Source organism: Balaenoptera borealis (assembly GCF_965194805.1).
Source record: "Balaenoptera borealis genome assembly, chromosome: X".
NCBI lineage: Eukaryota > Metazoa > Chordata > Mammalia > Artiodactyla > Balaenopteridae > Balaenoptera > Balaenoptera borealis.
Genome location: NC_138881.1, coordinates 90,723,537 through 90,741,100, shown reverse-complemented (window position 1 = coordinate 90,741,100; position 17,564 = coordinate 90,723,537). Strand labels below are relative to the sequence as shown.

Here is a 17,564-nt window from a genome sequence, read left to right as displayed (position 1 = left end):
CTGTATGAAAGCATCAAGAATAGTGCCTTGGAAGAGAGTAGGTACTCAGTAACTAATGGTTGAATCGAGTCATATTGAAGGAGCTATTTCTGAGATAGAACCATGCAGCAAGGGAGTAAGAAATATAGCCTAGTCGGTCTCAGGGATTTGAGTCTAATTCTACTGTTTCCATCCACAGTTTTCCAACTCCCCTTTTCAGTTGGGAGGGGTGTACAGTAAAGTGCTGTGTTTTTTCGAAGCACATTGTTACCTCTCTACCTCGATCTCCTTGAGATGGTCATGTATCAGAATTGCCACTGGAGTATCAGGGTGTCATTGCTCTTGAAGGCTGTCCTTTCCCTTCTGTGACCACTTTTCCTTTCTCTTCAGTGTTTCTTTTGGTACTGTCTAGTGAATTTTGGTAACCTGGAGGAGATAACAAATGCTAACCTATGTATGTGTGTATTTTATGAGTGCAGTATGGCAGTACATCCATTGGGTGGCATACTTCATCAGTCTTAATTAGGATTTCTATATGGGTCTTTATAGAACTGCTGTATCCAGAGTTGGGTTTTGGCTCTGGAGGACAGGCAAAGTACTTTGACTATTTACGTGTAATTTTAATTCAAGAATAGTGTTCTTTCAAGAGATATGTGATAATCGATGATGCTAATGTCATATGTTTTATGTAAGGTCAGTAAATGATATGTCCTTTCAAGCTACACATATAGGGGGATTCAAATTTTATAGAGGAAAATTAAGGTGCCCAAGAGTTTAATACAATATACAAGGTTTTCTGTTAAAACCATGTTAAGGGAATAATAAGTTTAGTCAAGGGTTGCAAAAGTCTCCTTCGTTATCAAAACCTGAAGCTGATAAGGGTCCTTGGGTCATGTAGTACAGCTCTTTAACTCTAGATAAAATAAAGCCTACACTATCCAAGTGTGTTTTAAAAATTTCTAGTGGAGTAGGTTATAAGACCTAGAAGGTGTTCCAGAGGTGTCATTGGAAACAGCTCTGTGAGTCTCACGAATCTAGCAAGGGGAGGGGAAGACCTGCAATAAAGAGTAAGTTTAGCTAGTATGTAAGCAAGCATAACCTTTGAGGGGAAGACAGCTTATATCTGTTAAAGGAAATAGTCCCCTTTCTGTTTATTCATTCTTCATACATTTGAGTGCTTACTATATGAAAGCAGTGTTCTAAGGCAGTGATGGAATCAAAGATGAAGGAGCTTATGGTACTCAGAGTTATATATGTAAACATCCCTGGTACATGCTAGGTTTCATATGAGTGATATAAACTAAGGTCTAAAGTAGCCATAAGCATACAGACAAAGGTGAGAATTAGTGGCTGGAATTTATTTAGATATTTAGAGAACCTTTGAGTAAGCTATATGTCAGAGGCTAATTATTTCATGTTTTAAAAGGATAACCAAAAAAAATCCAAATTACATCGTAATGGTGGAAGGAGAGGAGGAAGACATTCTAATATAGTTAAAGGAATATTTGAAACAACAAACATGAGGTAGAAATAGAAAAACAGTTTTGCAAATGAATAAGATTGATTCAAGAGCCAGTATTAACATTTTAAAATATGATCTTTGAGAAGGACTTCCAGAATGGCAAAATGAGTAGTGTGATGAACTCTTTCACCAACAAGTACCCACTTAACTGGAAAAAATTATTAAACAAAACAAAGCAATCATTCCTAGTTCCTAGAAATTGTCCTAGGGGCATACAGCAAGTACAGAAACATTCATTCAAGAAAATCTATTAAATCTCAGAAAGAACAGCAAGAGTCTTTGGCATTCACCTGCTCTCATCCCCCTCCAAGCTATGTAACTACTCAAGAAGCTGTAATCCAGGTAGGTGTGGTCAAGAAGTTGGGGGCTCCCTCTCTTCCTAGCTCCTAGTCTAGAGCTATGGTTTCACCTGGGAGGTTAGGCCTCTGACATTTCTCATATCCCCCAGGTCTGTCTTGTGGGAGCTCTATTCCAAGCAGACTCAGGAGGACTGGGTCTCTCTTCCCCCACCCAGCCCCCACTCAAAGGGTGGAAGCACTCACCTAGGGACAGCATGCTGACAATCCTGCACTCCTATTGCTCCAGCCCTAGCTTACTTATAGGGCAGAGGTTCATGCCAGAAGGAGCAAGCCAAAAACCATCCCAGCACCCATTTGTAAAGAAAAGGTTTCCCTCTTAGAGAGTGGACCACTCAATGTCCCTGCCATTGGCTCTTGCACAGTGGCACAGAGGTTCTGCTTAGGGAGAACTGACCTTGTGTGGAACAGATCATGAAGAATTCCATTCCTAAGGGCATTGTCACAAACAATGGAAATCTTAGTGGCGAACAATTAAGAGGGCACTCATAGCTCCTTGATGCAAGTTACAACAAGCAAAATGGCTGCATAATCATAAGTTTGGTAACAGAGAGAACCAAGCAAAAAGATAGCCAAGAAGAGCACTCCTGGGATCATAGTCAACCCTGGCGTTTAGGAAGGCTGTGCATAAGCACAAGACCGCACTCATTCAGGACACAAGGTGGACTTGAATGCAGTCCCCAAGCTTCACACAGATCAAACAACAGAGAGCAGGAGCCTCACTGGTACTAGGGACTTAAGCACAGCCTCTAATCAACCACTGGATGAACAGTAAGCTACTCTGACCCAGGGGTCAGAGGTGATTGGAGAGGGAAAATCCAAGCTACTGCTACCTGGCTGAATGTGGGGTAGAAACTTGAATTCCTTGAACTGTGATAGCAGCCTCCAAGCCACACATATATCCAGTGGTAAAGGGTAAAAATCTAACTGGCTAAGAGGGCTTAATTATAACCTTTGGCCTATGTTGACTCAGGGTAACTCCTAGATTGCCAGGTAAAAGATAAAAATCAAGAATAAATCTGAGCAGAATACTCAGCATACTACAGGGGAAACAAATTTCATAGAGTCACTTCAGCCAAGTCACTAAAAAAACAACCCAGCAAACAATGGCAACAACCACTCAGGGAAGTGGGAGTTGCTATACTGTTATTATCTAAAATATCAATTGTCAACAAAAAATTATGAGACATGCAAAGAAACAGGAAAGTGTGACCTGTACATAGGGGTAGGGGGAAAGCAGGTAATAGAAACTGCTCCTAAAGAGATCCAGATGTTGGATTTAGCCAACAAAGACTTCAAAGCAGCCATTATGAATATGTTCAGAGAACTAAAGGAGACCATGTTTCATCAAGTGCAGAATATTAATAAAGGGACAGAATTTATTTTTTGAAAGAACCAAATGGAAATTCTTGAGGTGAAACGTGCAATAACTAATGTGAACATTTCACTAAAGGGACTCAGCAGCACATTAGGGTTGGCAGGAGAATCAGCAAACTTGAAGATACAGCAATTATAGATTATGCTGTCTGAAGAATAGGGAGAAAAAAGAATGAAGAAAAATGAAAAGAGCCTCAGAAAAATGTAGGACATCATTAAGTACACCAACATATGCAAATTAGGAGTACAAGAAGAAGAGGAGAGGGAGGAAAAGAGGTATAAAAAATATTCAAAGAAATAATGGCTGAAAACTTTCCAAATTTGATGAAAAACATTAATTTACACATCCAAGAAGCTCAAGTAACTCAAAATAGGATAAATGCGAAGAGATTTACAGCTATGCAGTGAAAATATTGAAAGCCAAAGGCAAAGAGAATATCTTGAAAGCAGGAAGAGAAAAATATTCATCATGTAAAAGAGAACCCCAGTAAGATTAACATCTGGCTTCTCATCAGAAACAATGGAAACCAGGAGGCAGTGGGATAACATATTCATAGTACTTCAAGAAAGACTTTTAACCAGGAATCATAAATCCAGTAAAACTATTTTTAGAAAATGAAGGTGAAATAAGTACATTCTTATGTAAACAAAAGCTGATGGAATGTGTTTCTAGCAAAGCTGCATACAAGAAATACTAAAAAGAGTTCTTCACCTTGAAAGCAAGTGACACCAAATAGTAATTCAAATTTGCATGAAAAAACAGAGTACTGGCAGTGGTAACTGTAATTAATTATAAAAGACAATACAGTGGCATATTTCTTCCTCTTTCTATTCTTAACTGATTTAAAGAATAATTGCATAAACAATTATATATATATATATATTTAATTATACATATATATGTGTATATATTTGTATATAATTTTATATATGAATATAATTTTATTATTGGGCTTGTCTATAGATGTAAAATATTTGCCGATAACAGCATAAAAGAAGTGGGTGGGAGCAAAGCTGTATTAGAGTAAGGAAATAGCACCAGATGGTAACTCAGATCCACAGTAAGAAGTGAAGAAAATTAAAAATGGAAAAAGAAGGTTGATTTAACAAACTCTATAAATATTATAAATATGTCCTTGCTCCACTTTCTTCTCTTAGCTTCCTCAAAAGGCATAACATTACATAAAGTAATAATTGTAGTAATGTATTGTTAGATTCATAAATGTTAAACTAGAAAATATGCACATAACATGAAAAGAGGAAAAGTAGAGGAAGAAAGAAACAAAGAAGGCATGACACATACAGAAAACAGAAAGCTAAATAGTGGACGTCAATTCTGACATAACAGTAATAACATTAAATGTGACCAGATTAAACAATCCAATCAAAAGATGGAGATTATCCAATTGGATTTTTTTAACATATACAAATATAATATCTATATACTTTATATTCAGAGATACAAATAGGTTGAAAATAAAAGGTTGAAAAAAGACGTACCATGTAAATAGCAACCATAAGAGAGCTAGAGTGGCTATACTAATATCACAAAGAATAATAGACTTTAAACAGAAAATGTTACTAGATATAAAGAGGGACATTTCATATTGATAAAGTCCATTAGGAAGATATAAAAATTATACCCATATATGGACCTAACAACAGAACCCCCAAAATGCATGAAGCAAAAGCAGACAGAATTGAAGGGAGAAACAGATAATTTAACAATAATAGTTGGAAACTTTAATATCCCACTTTCACCATAATTCGAAAAGAGACATGTACCACAATGTTCATTGCAGCACTATTTACAATAGCCAGGACATGGAAGCAACCTAAGTGTCCATCGACAGATGAATGGATAAAGAAGATGCAGCACATATATACAATGGAATATTACTCAGCCATAAAAAGAAATGAAATTGAGCTATTTGTAGTGATGTGGATGGACCTAGAGTCTGTCATACAGAGTGAAGTAAGTCAGAAGGAGAAAAACAAATACCATATGCTAACACATATGTATGGAATCTAAAAAAAAAAAAAGGTTCTGATGAACTGAGGGGTGGGACAGGAATAAAGATGCAGATGTAGAGAATGGACTTGAGGACACGGGGAAAGGGGAAGGGGAAGCTGGGACGAAGTGAGAGTAGCATTGACATATATACACTACCAAATGTAAAATAGGTAGCTAGTGGGAAGCAGCTGCATAGCACAGGGAGATCAGCTCAGTGCTTTGTGACCACCTTAGAGGGGTGGGATAGGGAGGGTGGGAGGGAGATGCAAGGAGGAGATATGGGGATATATGTATATGTATAGCTGATTCACTTTGTTATACAGCATAAACTAACACACCATTGTAAAGCAATTATACTCCAATAAAGATGTAAAAAAAAATATCTCACTTTCAGTAATGGGTAGAAGATCAACAAGGAAGTAAAACAGTTGAAGAATGCTATAAACCAACTGGACCTGACAGTTGTGTGCAGAACACTTCACCCCCAAACAGCATAATACATATTCTTCTCAAGTGCATATGGAATATTCTCCAGGATAGACCATATGTTAGACCATAAAACAAGACTCAACAAATTTAAAAGGATTGACATCATACAAAGGATGTTCTCCAACCACAGTGGAATTAAATTAGAAATCAACAACAGAAGGAAATTTGGGAAATTCACAAATATGTAGAAATTAAATAACACTCCAAAATAACAAATGAGTAAAAGAAGAAGTCACAAGGGAAATTAGAAAATATCTTAAGATGAAAATGAAAATAAAATATACAAAAAATTATGGATTGAAGCTAATGAGGTATTCAGAGGGAAAATTATATTTGTAAATGCTTATATTAAAGCTGCAGAAATATCTCAAATTGGTAACAAACTTCCACCTTAAGAAACTACAAAAATGAGAGCAAGCTAAACCCAAATCAAGGAGAAAGAAGGAAATAAAGATCAGAATGGAAATGAAATAGAGAATAGAAAAACAATAGGGAAAATCAGTGAAACCAAAAGTTGGCTCTTTGAAAGGAACAACAAAAATTAAAACAATTAATAAAATAATTCTATTTATAGTAGGTTCAAAAATAGAATCTTTGGGAACAAATTTAACAGAAATTAAAGCTAGACTTGTATACTGAAAACTACAAAATATTGTTAAACGAGATTAAAGAAGACCTAAACAAATGGAAAGACATTTCATGTTTGTGTATCAGCAGATTTAATGTTGTTAAGATGGCAGTACTCCCCAAATTGAGTACTCAATGCAATCCCTATCAAAATATCAGCTGACTTCTCTGCAGACAGCCAATGGAGGAATATGACTGAAAGAAAAAAGAAAATGAGAAGAAACTATGTAGTTGGAAAATAATTCCTGCTATGTAAACCCTAAATTAATCTCTACTGAATCAGTGAATACAGGTCTGGAATAAGATTTGATCCCTAGAGGGAAGAACCAGGAGTATTTACAGAACCAGTAAGTAAAATCCACACATTGTCTTTCATTAACATAATAGTTCCTTTTTTGATTGCCTCTTATTTGCAAAATTTTGTTCCCTCATCTCCATGTAGCAAGTTAGTTAAACTACCTTCTGTTAAGGAGTTTATACTTTAGTGGGAAACCTGCAATACACACACACACACACACACACACACACACACACAGTAGAAAGTAATATATATTATATAGAGAGTGCTAAAGTGCTATAGGAATTCAGAAGTGGCATTTGAACTGGACTTAAGACCTGCAGTGTTGAGGAGGAGAAGTGTATTCCGATCAAAAGAAGCAGCCTGAGAATTTGTGGGGCATTCTGTTTGGCTGGTATCTTTGAAGGGAAGTAGTGAGAAATAAAGCTAGGGCCAAATTATATCCCAGCTCTGCCACTCACTAGCTACATGACCTTCGGAATGTTATTTAATCTCTCTAGGCCTGAGCATCCTCTTTTTAAAATGAAGATTAAAATACCTCCTCCCTCAGGGTTATTGGGAGAATTGGGTGAGACCATACACATTAAGAGCTGTCTGGCACAGAGTAAGTGCTCAGTAAATGGTTCCTGTGTTTTGGAAGGGAAAAGCTTGAATACCAAGCTAAGACATCTGAACCTTTATGTTGTGGGGAACAATAACTAAAGATTGCAAATAGGGAGGTGACATAATCAGAGCAATGCCTTAGGAAGATTAACTTGGCAGTGGGTGATCTGGAGGTGTGACAAGGGGAGACTGGAGGAGGCCATTGCAAGAGTCCAGGAGAGGTAATGAGAACTTGAACTTGGGTATTGATAGTGGTAGAACTATATAAAATTACTGAGAGTTTGGTGGTGTCATAACACAAATAGGAAACGTGGGAGAGGGAGCAGGTTTGAAGGTGAAGGTGAAAGGTCAGTTTTATACATACCGAGTGAGATACCAGTGAGACCTCCAGAAAGAAATGTGTAACAGGCAGTTTGAAATTCAGTACTGGAGATCAAGGCTGGGAAAATGACTTGGAAGATATCTTCCAGAAGTTAGAGCCAAAAGATTGTATGAGATTACCAAAGAAAAGAAATGTAGGGGGACTTCCCTGGTGGTCCAGCGGTTAAGACTCCACGCTCCCAATGCAGGGGGCCCGGGTTCGATCCCTGGTCAGGGAACTAGATCCCACATGCATGCCGCAACTACAAGTTCGCATGCCACAACGAAGACCCGGCACAGCCAAATGAATGAATGATTAAATAATTAAATAGTTAAATAATTAAATAAATAAAAAGAAAAGAAATGCAGGGAGAGAAGAGAGGATAATTAAAGACAGAATCCTTAGAGGTGGGAAAATGAAGAGAAGGCAGATAATTTGACTTTAATTGCCTTTCATAAAACTTTGTTGTTGCTATCTAGTATCATGTACCCTTCCTTTATACCTGCAAACTGCTTGTTTTACTATCATCCTCATCACCACCGCTAAATGGACCGCCTAGAGTGGCCCTACGCATGTTTAAAGATGGATACATTCGTTCTTACATAGCCCCTAAGTCCTTTTGCTTTCCCCCTAAGGCCGACACAACAAGATCTATTAAGATGACAGACCAGTTTTATTTCTGGGTGAACACTAGTTTTGAAGAACGTTCAGGGCATTCTAAGAAGCTAAGGTTTGAGATGTCTTAACAGATGTTCTCAGAAATTGCAGAGAAATACAAGCAGCCTTGAGATATGGTGGCCAGTAACATGCCTGGCTCTTTCTCATTGGAAAAAAAAAAATTTTAATTAATTAATTAATTTATTTTTGGCTGTGTTGGGTCTTTGTTGCTGCGCGCGGGCTTTCTCTAGTCGCGGCGAGCGGAGGCTACTCTTCATTGTGGTGCGCAGGCTTCTCATTGCGGTGGCTTCTCGTTGCGGAACACGGGCTCTAGGCGCGCGGGCTTCAGTAGTTGTGGCACGCGGGCTCAGTAGTTGTGGCACGCGGGCTCTAGAGCGCAGGCTCAGTAGCTGTGGCGCATGGGCTTAGTTGCTCCGTGGCATGTGGGATCTTCCCAGACCAGGGCTCGAACCCGTGTCCCCTGCATTGGCAGGCGGATTCTTAACCACTGCACCACCAGGGAAGCCCTCTCACTGAGAATTTGAAAGTTAATTTTCACCTTGAAATTTCTTGGTTTTCTGCAGAGAGAGCACAAGAGTTATAAGGATAAAAATGGGGGTCCCATGGTGCTGCATGATATAAACTTGCATATGGATTTCGTTGGCATCAGTTTTCTTGTTAGTTCCTTCAACCGTTAGTATATATAGCAGCCACAAATGGAAGGTGATTTGAGGTCACTGTCCTTTCCTGAAGAACTGAGGGAGTGCCTGTTTGCCCTGACAAAGGGGAATTCTTTTGCCCTAAGTGGGGAATGACTTGAATTGGCCAATTCAGTTTCTTTGTTTCTGACTAGGGCCCTGTGTTTTAATTAACTTTTACAAGTGGATAATGGGCAATAGCCACAATCCAGTTGGCTGGCAAAGGCATTGTGTGTTGTTCCATAGCAGTATAAAAAATGTGCATAAGTCATTGATACTGGAAGGTTTTTGTGACACTTTAAAGTTAACGAGCTGGCTCGGTCTCCTCCGCTTACTCCACTAGGCTTTTTATGACCTTTTTTTCCATTCTCGTGTTAGGGGATTTTGAATGTGTATTTTTTTGTTTTTCTTCCTTTACTTGCCTTTCGGAAGCTTCTAAGTCAGGTTAGCTTCAATCCTATTTTCAGAAATCTTACCAAGGTCAGCCTGGTGCTGTTATATCCAGATGCTGACTCTTCATACCTTCCGATTTACTCTCTCTCTTAAGACACATTGCTGTCTCAGCAAATTGCATAAGTGAAGGGTTTGGGGTTTGGGGGTAAAGATGTATTCCTAATCTGAAATGATCTGTGAATGACAGCTAGAGTCGGTTTTAATATGGGAAATTTGAAGAGGGGCTCCACAGGATAAGAATATACTTAGCTTGTATTGTGACAGCTTAAAATTTAATTTTCTCTTCTTGCAGTAAGTACAAATGGATCCTAGGTGAGGAACCTGTGGAGAAACGAAGAAGGCTCCAGAATGAGATGACAACACCTCCTCTAGATTATTCCATGCCTGGCCCTTACAGGAGGGTAGAGGCAGCAGTTGCCTACCCCGAAGGGGAGAACAGCCATGATAAATCGAGTTCTGAGAGAAGCACACCACCATACCTTTCCCCAGAGTACCCAGAAGCAATCAAGAATACCAGTCAGAGTAGGGAGGTCTCAGTTCTGTATGCAGGGGCCCAAGACCAACACCAGGGCTCCCTGCTCCCTGAAGAATTAGAAGATCAGATGCCAAGGTTGGTGGCAGAAGAATCTAACAGAGGCAGCACACACCTAAACAAGGAGGAAGTAAGCAAGGGACCTTTTGTAGCTGTTGTCGGTGTTGCAAAAGGTGTTAGAGATTCAGGAGCTCCCATTCAGCTGATCCCTTTTAACAGAGAGGAGCTTGCTGAGAGGAGGAAAGCAGTTGAATCCTGGAACCCGGTGCCTTACTCTTCTGTGGCCTCTGCTGCAACTCCTGCTGCAGCTGTTGTGGAGAAAGGAAGAGGCTCTGAGGAGAGTGGAGGTCGTCATACACCAAAGATGAAGAACCAAAGAGAGCTAGAAGAACTGAAGAGAACCACGGAAAAGTTGGAACGTGTTTTGGCAGAAAGGAATATGTTCCAGCAAAAGGTTAGAGTAACACCTTACCACTAGGAATGAGAGGCCATTGTAACCAAGGAACCAGAGAGATGGAACGCCAATGATCTCATGTTCTGTGGCCTTTAAACAGAATAAGCCATTGAATGATCCTGTGGTATATCTCAGATTGAGTGAACCCTAATGGGCTTCCCTCCTATATTTGGGGTTTGAAAAGGTCCATAAGTAGAATATGTTTAGAGAAATCACAGGGTGAATATATTCAGGAAAATTTGGGGCGCTCTCTTTAGCTTTCAGTAGTATGTGGGGTCATTGAAATTCTGTTTCTTGGACTGCAGGTGGAGGAGCTGGAACAGGAGAGGAATCACTGGCATTCTGAATTCAAGAAAGTCCAACATGAATTGGTGACCTATAGTACCCAGGAGACGGAAGGCTTGTACTGGAGCAAGAAACACATGGGCTATCGCCAAGCTGAGTTCCAGATTCTGAAAGCTGAGCTGGAAAGAACCAAAGAGGAAAAGCAGGAACTAAAAGAGAAACTGAAGGAGACAGAGACACACCTGGAAGTGCTGCAGAAGGCTCAGGTCTCCTACCGGACCCCAGAGGGAGATGACCTAGAAAGGTTAATTACTAGGGTTTAGTAATCAGCTTGTGAGTGCTAATGGGAAGCCTCCCTTAGGACCCCTCCCCCCCCACCCCCATTACTGGTCATAGATAAGGGAAGAAGCCTTAATTAATTCCTAGGCCACCAAGGATTGAGCAATTGCTTCTTAGAGAGCTGCAGCCAACCTCCCGGTGCTTGGTGGCATTGTGCTTTCTTCTTTCTTTCTAGCTAATGGAAACGTAATTGTTGAGAAATGTAGGCCCGTTTTGAAGGAGCTTCATTTTGTTCTGTTGGCTAACGACTTCATGTCATCTCTTCTCCTGTCCCTCACTCCATCATACAGGGCTTTGGCAAAGCTTACGCGGCTGCGTATCCACGTCAGCTATCTCCTTACCTCTGTCCTCCCTCACTTGGAGCTTCGTGAGATCGGGTTTGACTCAGAACAAGTGGATGGGATCCTGTATACGGTGCTGGAGGCAAATCACATACTGGATTGAGCACCAGATACTCTATATCCCCTTCTCTACCCTCTTCTTTCCTCCCTCCCTCTGAACACCTCTCTCTCTCTGTCTCTCTCTCTCTCAGTCTCTCTCTCACCCTTTTGCCTTACGTGGAGAATCTTTGAGTAAATCCTGGCTCTTAATCAGTCTGCTTCTTATTCAGTCTTGGTGTGGAGAAAGAGGCTAGTTAAATAGGCTTTCAAGAGTTCCAGGAATGGAAAAGCAGTAGTCACCAAACCAGGTGACCGGAAAGCTTTAACTTTCATGACTCAGATACTTGGCCTATTTCATATCCTTTCTGAAATGATTTGTATTCATTTAGGTTAAATCAGTCAGCAAATATTGGGTCCAATGTACCAGGTGTTTGGGGACAAGTGAAGAAGTATAACTCATGGTTTCAGCCGTCAAGGATCTAACAATCTAGCTGGAAACACAAGACACACACCAGGTTAACTGACTTGTACAGTGAGTGGTACAAACATGATAGAGAAGTTCTGGGGGAGGAAGGTCAAGGAAGGCACCACATCAGTAATGGGAGCTAAACTAAGGTTTGTTTAAAGAATGGGCATAACAACACAGTTAACAACGGTTGTTCTTTACATGGTAGGACTATGGTTGATATTTTTTTCTTCTTCCTATCTTCCTGCCTTTCCAAATTTTCTATAATAAACCTGTTATTCTTCTTACATTGGAAAAATAAATCATTTTTTTAAAAAATGAGTAGGCTTGGATTTAGATATCAAATGAAAGACTGTGTGAAAATATAAGGTAATTTTTGTATTTATAATTTATGTTGTATTTAGCATTACCTCTGGAAGAATAACATGAAAGAAAGCATGGAAAAAGCTGGAATGTAAAAAATGTGTCTGGTAGGAGTGATGGGTTAATGTAAAGGGAACTAAGGTTAAATCATGACCCACCTACCCACCCCCCTCTGTGGTATTTGCATTTTAATAAGGAATTCTTGAAAAAGAAATCTTCAAGGCTCAAATTTTTAAAATGTGTATCAGCACAACTGTGGGATTTAAGTTAGTGGGGGGGGAGGTATTTTAGAGCAGCGACATCTATTTGATATCCCTCAGAATACACCTCCTACCTCCTCTTCAGGCTAGTGCTGAGTGAGGGTAGATCTCACATTATCAGAAATAGTAAAACTTACACTCTTTTAAAAGTAGCCATTTTATTTATTCATTTCTTTATTGTATTTATATAGTGCATACTCTCCGGAGAGTTCAAGGTACTCTTCGAAAGACTTCGACCAATGAACACATAAAAATATGCCATCAGTGAAAAATAGGAAGTAATGGAGAAAAAGGAGGTGGGATCAAGCAGTCGCAAAAGGATTAGCTAGTCCGGAGGGATGTTTTGGGTGGTCATTTTATTTCTCCTCTGCAGAGTTACTTCAGAAGACTCTCCCAAACTTACTTGAACTTTTTAAAAAGGAGGCCCATCATAGATACTCCAGTGGGACTGCAAGGGAGTAGGGGGAGGCTTAGAGCCACGCTTCACCAGTAGAATGAGTGCTGAGAGATAGCCCCGCCCCCTTCCCTCGCCTCACTGCTGGCTCTTGCCTGCCATGTGTTGAACTCTCATGTCGGACAGAGCAGGATATGGAAGGCCCTGGTTGTCTAAATATAAGTTTACTGAGAAGGCGGGTAGCACATTCAGCCATTCTCTCAGGGATACTTGTTCTCCAGATGAGGGCTTTGAAACGGTGGGACTTTGCACAGATAGGGACAATGTGGAGGGGAGGGTGGTGCAGGGGGAAATTCAGAGCATTGGAGAGTCAGCCTGAGAGAGATGATGTGGGCGGGGCTGGTGCCGGGTCAGCGGTGGAGCAGAGTAGGAAGGAGGTCAGGCAGTTGGGCTTTAAAATGAACAAAGGGGAACCAGTTTAACTCAACTCCACTTGTGCTTACTCGCAGCCCATTTCCTAGTCTGTGGCCTCAACCCCAAAATGCTCCTTCCAGCGAGAGTTACCTGTGCGAGTTCATTCCCGGCAGTACCAGAGCTGCCTCTCTGTTACCTGTTTACGATGAAACCGTACCAGCGTGAGGTCCCTTTAAGCAAAGTTAAATGCAGCAGTGGAGCGATTGAAAAGTGTCACCCAGCCTTAGCAGAGGTTATGACCTAGCGTGGAGGCAAAAGAAAAAAGAAGTGGGCGCCTCGTCCTGGCTATCCTGTTAGGTTAACATAATCATAATTCTCCTTCAGTTTTTCATTTCCACAGTCAACATTTAGGTCCTTACTACCTCATGCCTTCCTAATTGACAGATTCTTAGCTGGCCTCCCTTGTCTCCAATTCTCGTTCATTCAGTCTACTCTACTCGCTGTCACTCAATTGCTTTTAATGACCTCATCAAGTCAGGCCTCTGCTCAACGACTTGCGAGCGCTTTCAGTTGCCCGCCGAGTGCGGTACCAATTCCCATCTGGCTTCAACCCTGCTCTCTAGACTCTTCCAACATTCCAAACGCGAACCGTGTTCCATCCGAACTCAACTAGTTTTCAGTTTCTGAACCTGCCTTGAGATTTTCTCCTTTTCCGTCTTTGCCGTGTTCCATCCCCTTTGCCTGGAATATTTTCCTTCATTATCCTTCCTTTGGCTCTAAAATCACCTTTTTTCCTGAAAATTCCTCCGATTAACCTAGCCAGGTACGACATTTTCTTTGAACATGCAAGTTTTGTGTCACTTAGGCTCTTATCACGAGTGTCCTTATCCTGTGTTCCCCATTAGAAAGCCCCACGTTCAAATAAATTCAACTGCCTACTTGACATTTACACTTCTAGGTCTCACAGACATTTCAAATAAAACATGTTAAAAATAAACAGTGACACACACACCCTGGAACTGTTCCTTCCCCCAATTTTACTCATTTTAGAAAATGGCACCTCCACCCACCCAGTTGCTTAAGCTGGAAACCTGGAAGCCATCCTTAATTTTCCTCCTCTAGTCCCACACATCCAGTCTGTCAGAAAGTCGGTCAATTCTGTCTTCAAAGTGTATCTTGACTCCGCTCATTTTTACCACCATCTACCTTAGTCCACACTACCATCATCTTCCATAGATAATTGCAACTCCTAACTGGTTCCTTGCTTCCACTCTTGTTCCCACAATTGTCTTATCACTACAGCCAGAGTGATTTTTTTTAAGAAGTACAAATCAGAGCATGTGACTCCCTGCTTAACGCCCTTCCATTACTTCTCATTGCACTTAGAATAAAATCCACACTCCTTACTATGTCCTACAAGAGCCCTGCCTGCTTCTTCTACTTAGTCTCCTGCAACTCTTCTTCATATCTCACTTTTCCCCTTGCTCACTGTGCTTTTCCCACAGAAATAGTTCAGGCTCTTACTTAAATAGAGCCTTTCCCCATACTGTTTCCTCTCTTGGAATGCTGTGTCTCCAGTCTTGGCATGGTGGACTCTTCCTCATCCTTCAGGCCTTAGCGTGTCAACTTTCTCAGACAGGCCTTCCCCAGCAGCCATTTTTCTCTATCTACCCAATTCTATCACTTTTTCCTGTTTTGTGGAATCCATAGCACTTCTCACAATTTGCAGTCACATATTTGGCCGTTTAATTTCATGTATTCAACAGATATTTATTGGGTACCTACTGTGTGCTGTGTGATATACAGTGGAGAACACAACACGCAGTTTCTGCCTTCCCTCACTTCCATGAGGGGAAGGGCCACGCCTGTTTTTGCCAATCACTGTACCCCAGAGCTTATCATGGTACCTGGTATACAGTAGATGATCAATGGTTGTTACTGAACGAGTTAATGATGGAAACTGTGTTTTGTTCATATCTGCATCTCCCTCAAGAGCCTGAAACAGTGCCTCGTTTGTAGAAGGGGTTGGATAAATACAGTATGAGTGAGGTAGATAACAATCCTGGGCATTAAATTCTGAAAATGAAAGCCGGAGACAATAAGTGCTACAGGTTATGGGAGGCCTAATGTTTCTCTTTAGCTGATCTTTGATTTGGATAATTAGGCTATCAAGGAGAAAGGGAATATGGGTGTCCTTTACCACAAATATTTGAATATTATCACAAGGAGGCTCCCTAGATTTCAATTTTGACATACTGAAAATTACAGAATGTAATCAGAAGAAGTTTATAGAGACCAGATCTTGAGAATGAGAACTCAAAGGGAAAAAAATTCTGAGGAATCTTCTGCTCATTTTCCCAAGAGCAGTGATGATAGTTTATTTCAAGGGAAGAAAGAGGAGCTATCCTCTTTCAAAGGACAGACAGAACACACCTCAAGGAAATACAGTCATACCTCGTTACCTCGTTTTATTGCGCTTTGCAGATGTTGCGATTTTTTTTTTTCTTACAAATTGAAGGTTTGTGGCAACCCTGTGTGGAGCAAGTCTATCAGTGTCATTTTTCCAACAGGATTTGCTCACATCATGTCTCTGTGTCACATTTTGGTAGTTCTCATGACATTTCCAACTTTTTCACTATTATTGTATTTGTTACGGTGATCTGTGATCAACAATCTTTGCTGTTCCTCACTGAAGGCTAAGATGATGGTTAGCATTTCTTATCAATAAAGTATTTTTAATTAAGGTATGTACATTGTTTTGTTAGACATAATGCTATTGCACACTTAACAGACTACAGTATAGTGGAAACATAAGTCTATATGCCCTGGGAAACCAAAAATTCCTGTGACTCTCTTTATTGAGATATTTACTTTATTGCGGTGATCTGGAATTGAACCTGAACTATCCATGAGGTATACCTGTAAGTTCCCCACACAAGTTAGCAAATCAGTACAAGTACAGTCAACCCACCAAATCTGTGAGTTCTGCATCCACGAATTCAACCAACCATAGATTAAAAATAGATTTTTTTAAAAATCCAGAAATTTCCAACAAGCAAAACTTCAATTTGCCTCATTCAGGCAACTGTTTACATAGCATTTACATTGAATTAGGTATTATAAACTGGAGATGATTTAAAGTATACGGGAGGATGTGTATAGATTTTATGCAAATTGAACACCATTTTATCTAAGGGACTTGAGCATCCTTGGATTTTGGTGTCCGATGGGGATCCTGGAACCCATCCACCACAGATACAAAGGGACAACTGTATGTACATGCTTGTTGGATGAACACATGGGCACCTACCAGAGGACTAGTTCAGAGACTTTGAGGCCCCAGGGGACAGGAAGATTCGCTTGCCCAAGTTCAGAGACTGCAAATAATCTGGGGTAACAATTTAGAGAGAGGGGCTTAATTGGCAGGCTCTCAGTTCCCAAGAGTAATCTCCAGATAGAACATGTTTCAGAGTTCTGTACTATGCATTAAAACCTCTTTCTGTAGTACTGTGTTAGGAGTAAAGCACTGGGGTATGCTCAGGAAAGCTAGGGGTGAGCTCAAGCTAAGTCAAGTGTAATTTCCCCAAAAGAATAACTTGTGCTTGGTGACAAGGACATCCTTAACTCATAAATTATCTTAGGCAGAGAAGAAATTCAGGAACCATACTTTCTGATTCCAAAGTCAGGGCACGTGGTTGGATAATAAACTACACAACTGGAAAGAATTGACTTAGATACTCTTGGGTATGTTAAAGCTTTAGTCATTAAGTGAGACATAAAGAGCATTCATTTTCTAATGGAAAGTAAAATCTGCAAGAGAAATGTGTTTTGTTACTTGCCTCTATATCTAAACCCAAAGTTTTGATGTGAATCTCCAGAAATCCCCAACCCACTTTTAGATAGTAGTTCAAATGTTTGGGTGCCACATTCCATACATTTGCCCATTGAGTCCTCAGGGACAGGCAAGATGACTTTAGGCAGAGGCTCAGGAAGGTGTTCACAAAGGCTTGATCTTCCAGATGGGCTATGGAAACCTGTAAGGATTGGAAAGGTGGAGGTGTGTGGGGAGGGTTTTCCAGGTGTAGGGAATAGTATAAGTAAAGTCACGAGACTGGGTGTGGGGTGAATAAGGGAACGCCCAAGAAGGTTTGAGGAATAGTGAATTATTCGATTTGGAGCATAAGGAACAGAATGGACCAAGGGCTTGGAATGCCAGCAAGAGCGGGGCTGCTCTAAATCTGTT

The 17,564-nt window shown here is 40.4% G+C and overlaps 1 protein-coding gene across 2 annotated transcripts in view; it reads left to right on the top strand.

Annotated features, from left to right (window-relative positions):
• MORC4 (MORC family CW-type zinc finger 4) overlaps positions 1-16,068 on the top strand; it is a 54,342-nt gene extending 38,274 nt beyond the window's left edge. For both annotated transcript variants that reach the window (XM_082377091.1, XM_082377092.1), the window contains 3 exons: positions 9,727-10,420; positions 10,726-11,009; positions 11,335-16,068. In XM_082377091.1, coding sequence (XP_082233217.1) covers positions 9,727-10,420; positions 10,726-11,009; positions 11,335-11,488 — 1,132 coding nt within the window. In that variant the 3' untranslated portion in view covers positions 11,489-16,068. The remainder of the gene's footprint in view (positions 1-9,726; positions 10,421-10,725; positions 11,010-11,334) is intronic.
• The last annotated feature ends 1,496 nt before the right edge of the window (positions 16,069-17,564 follow it).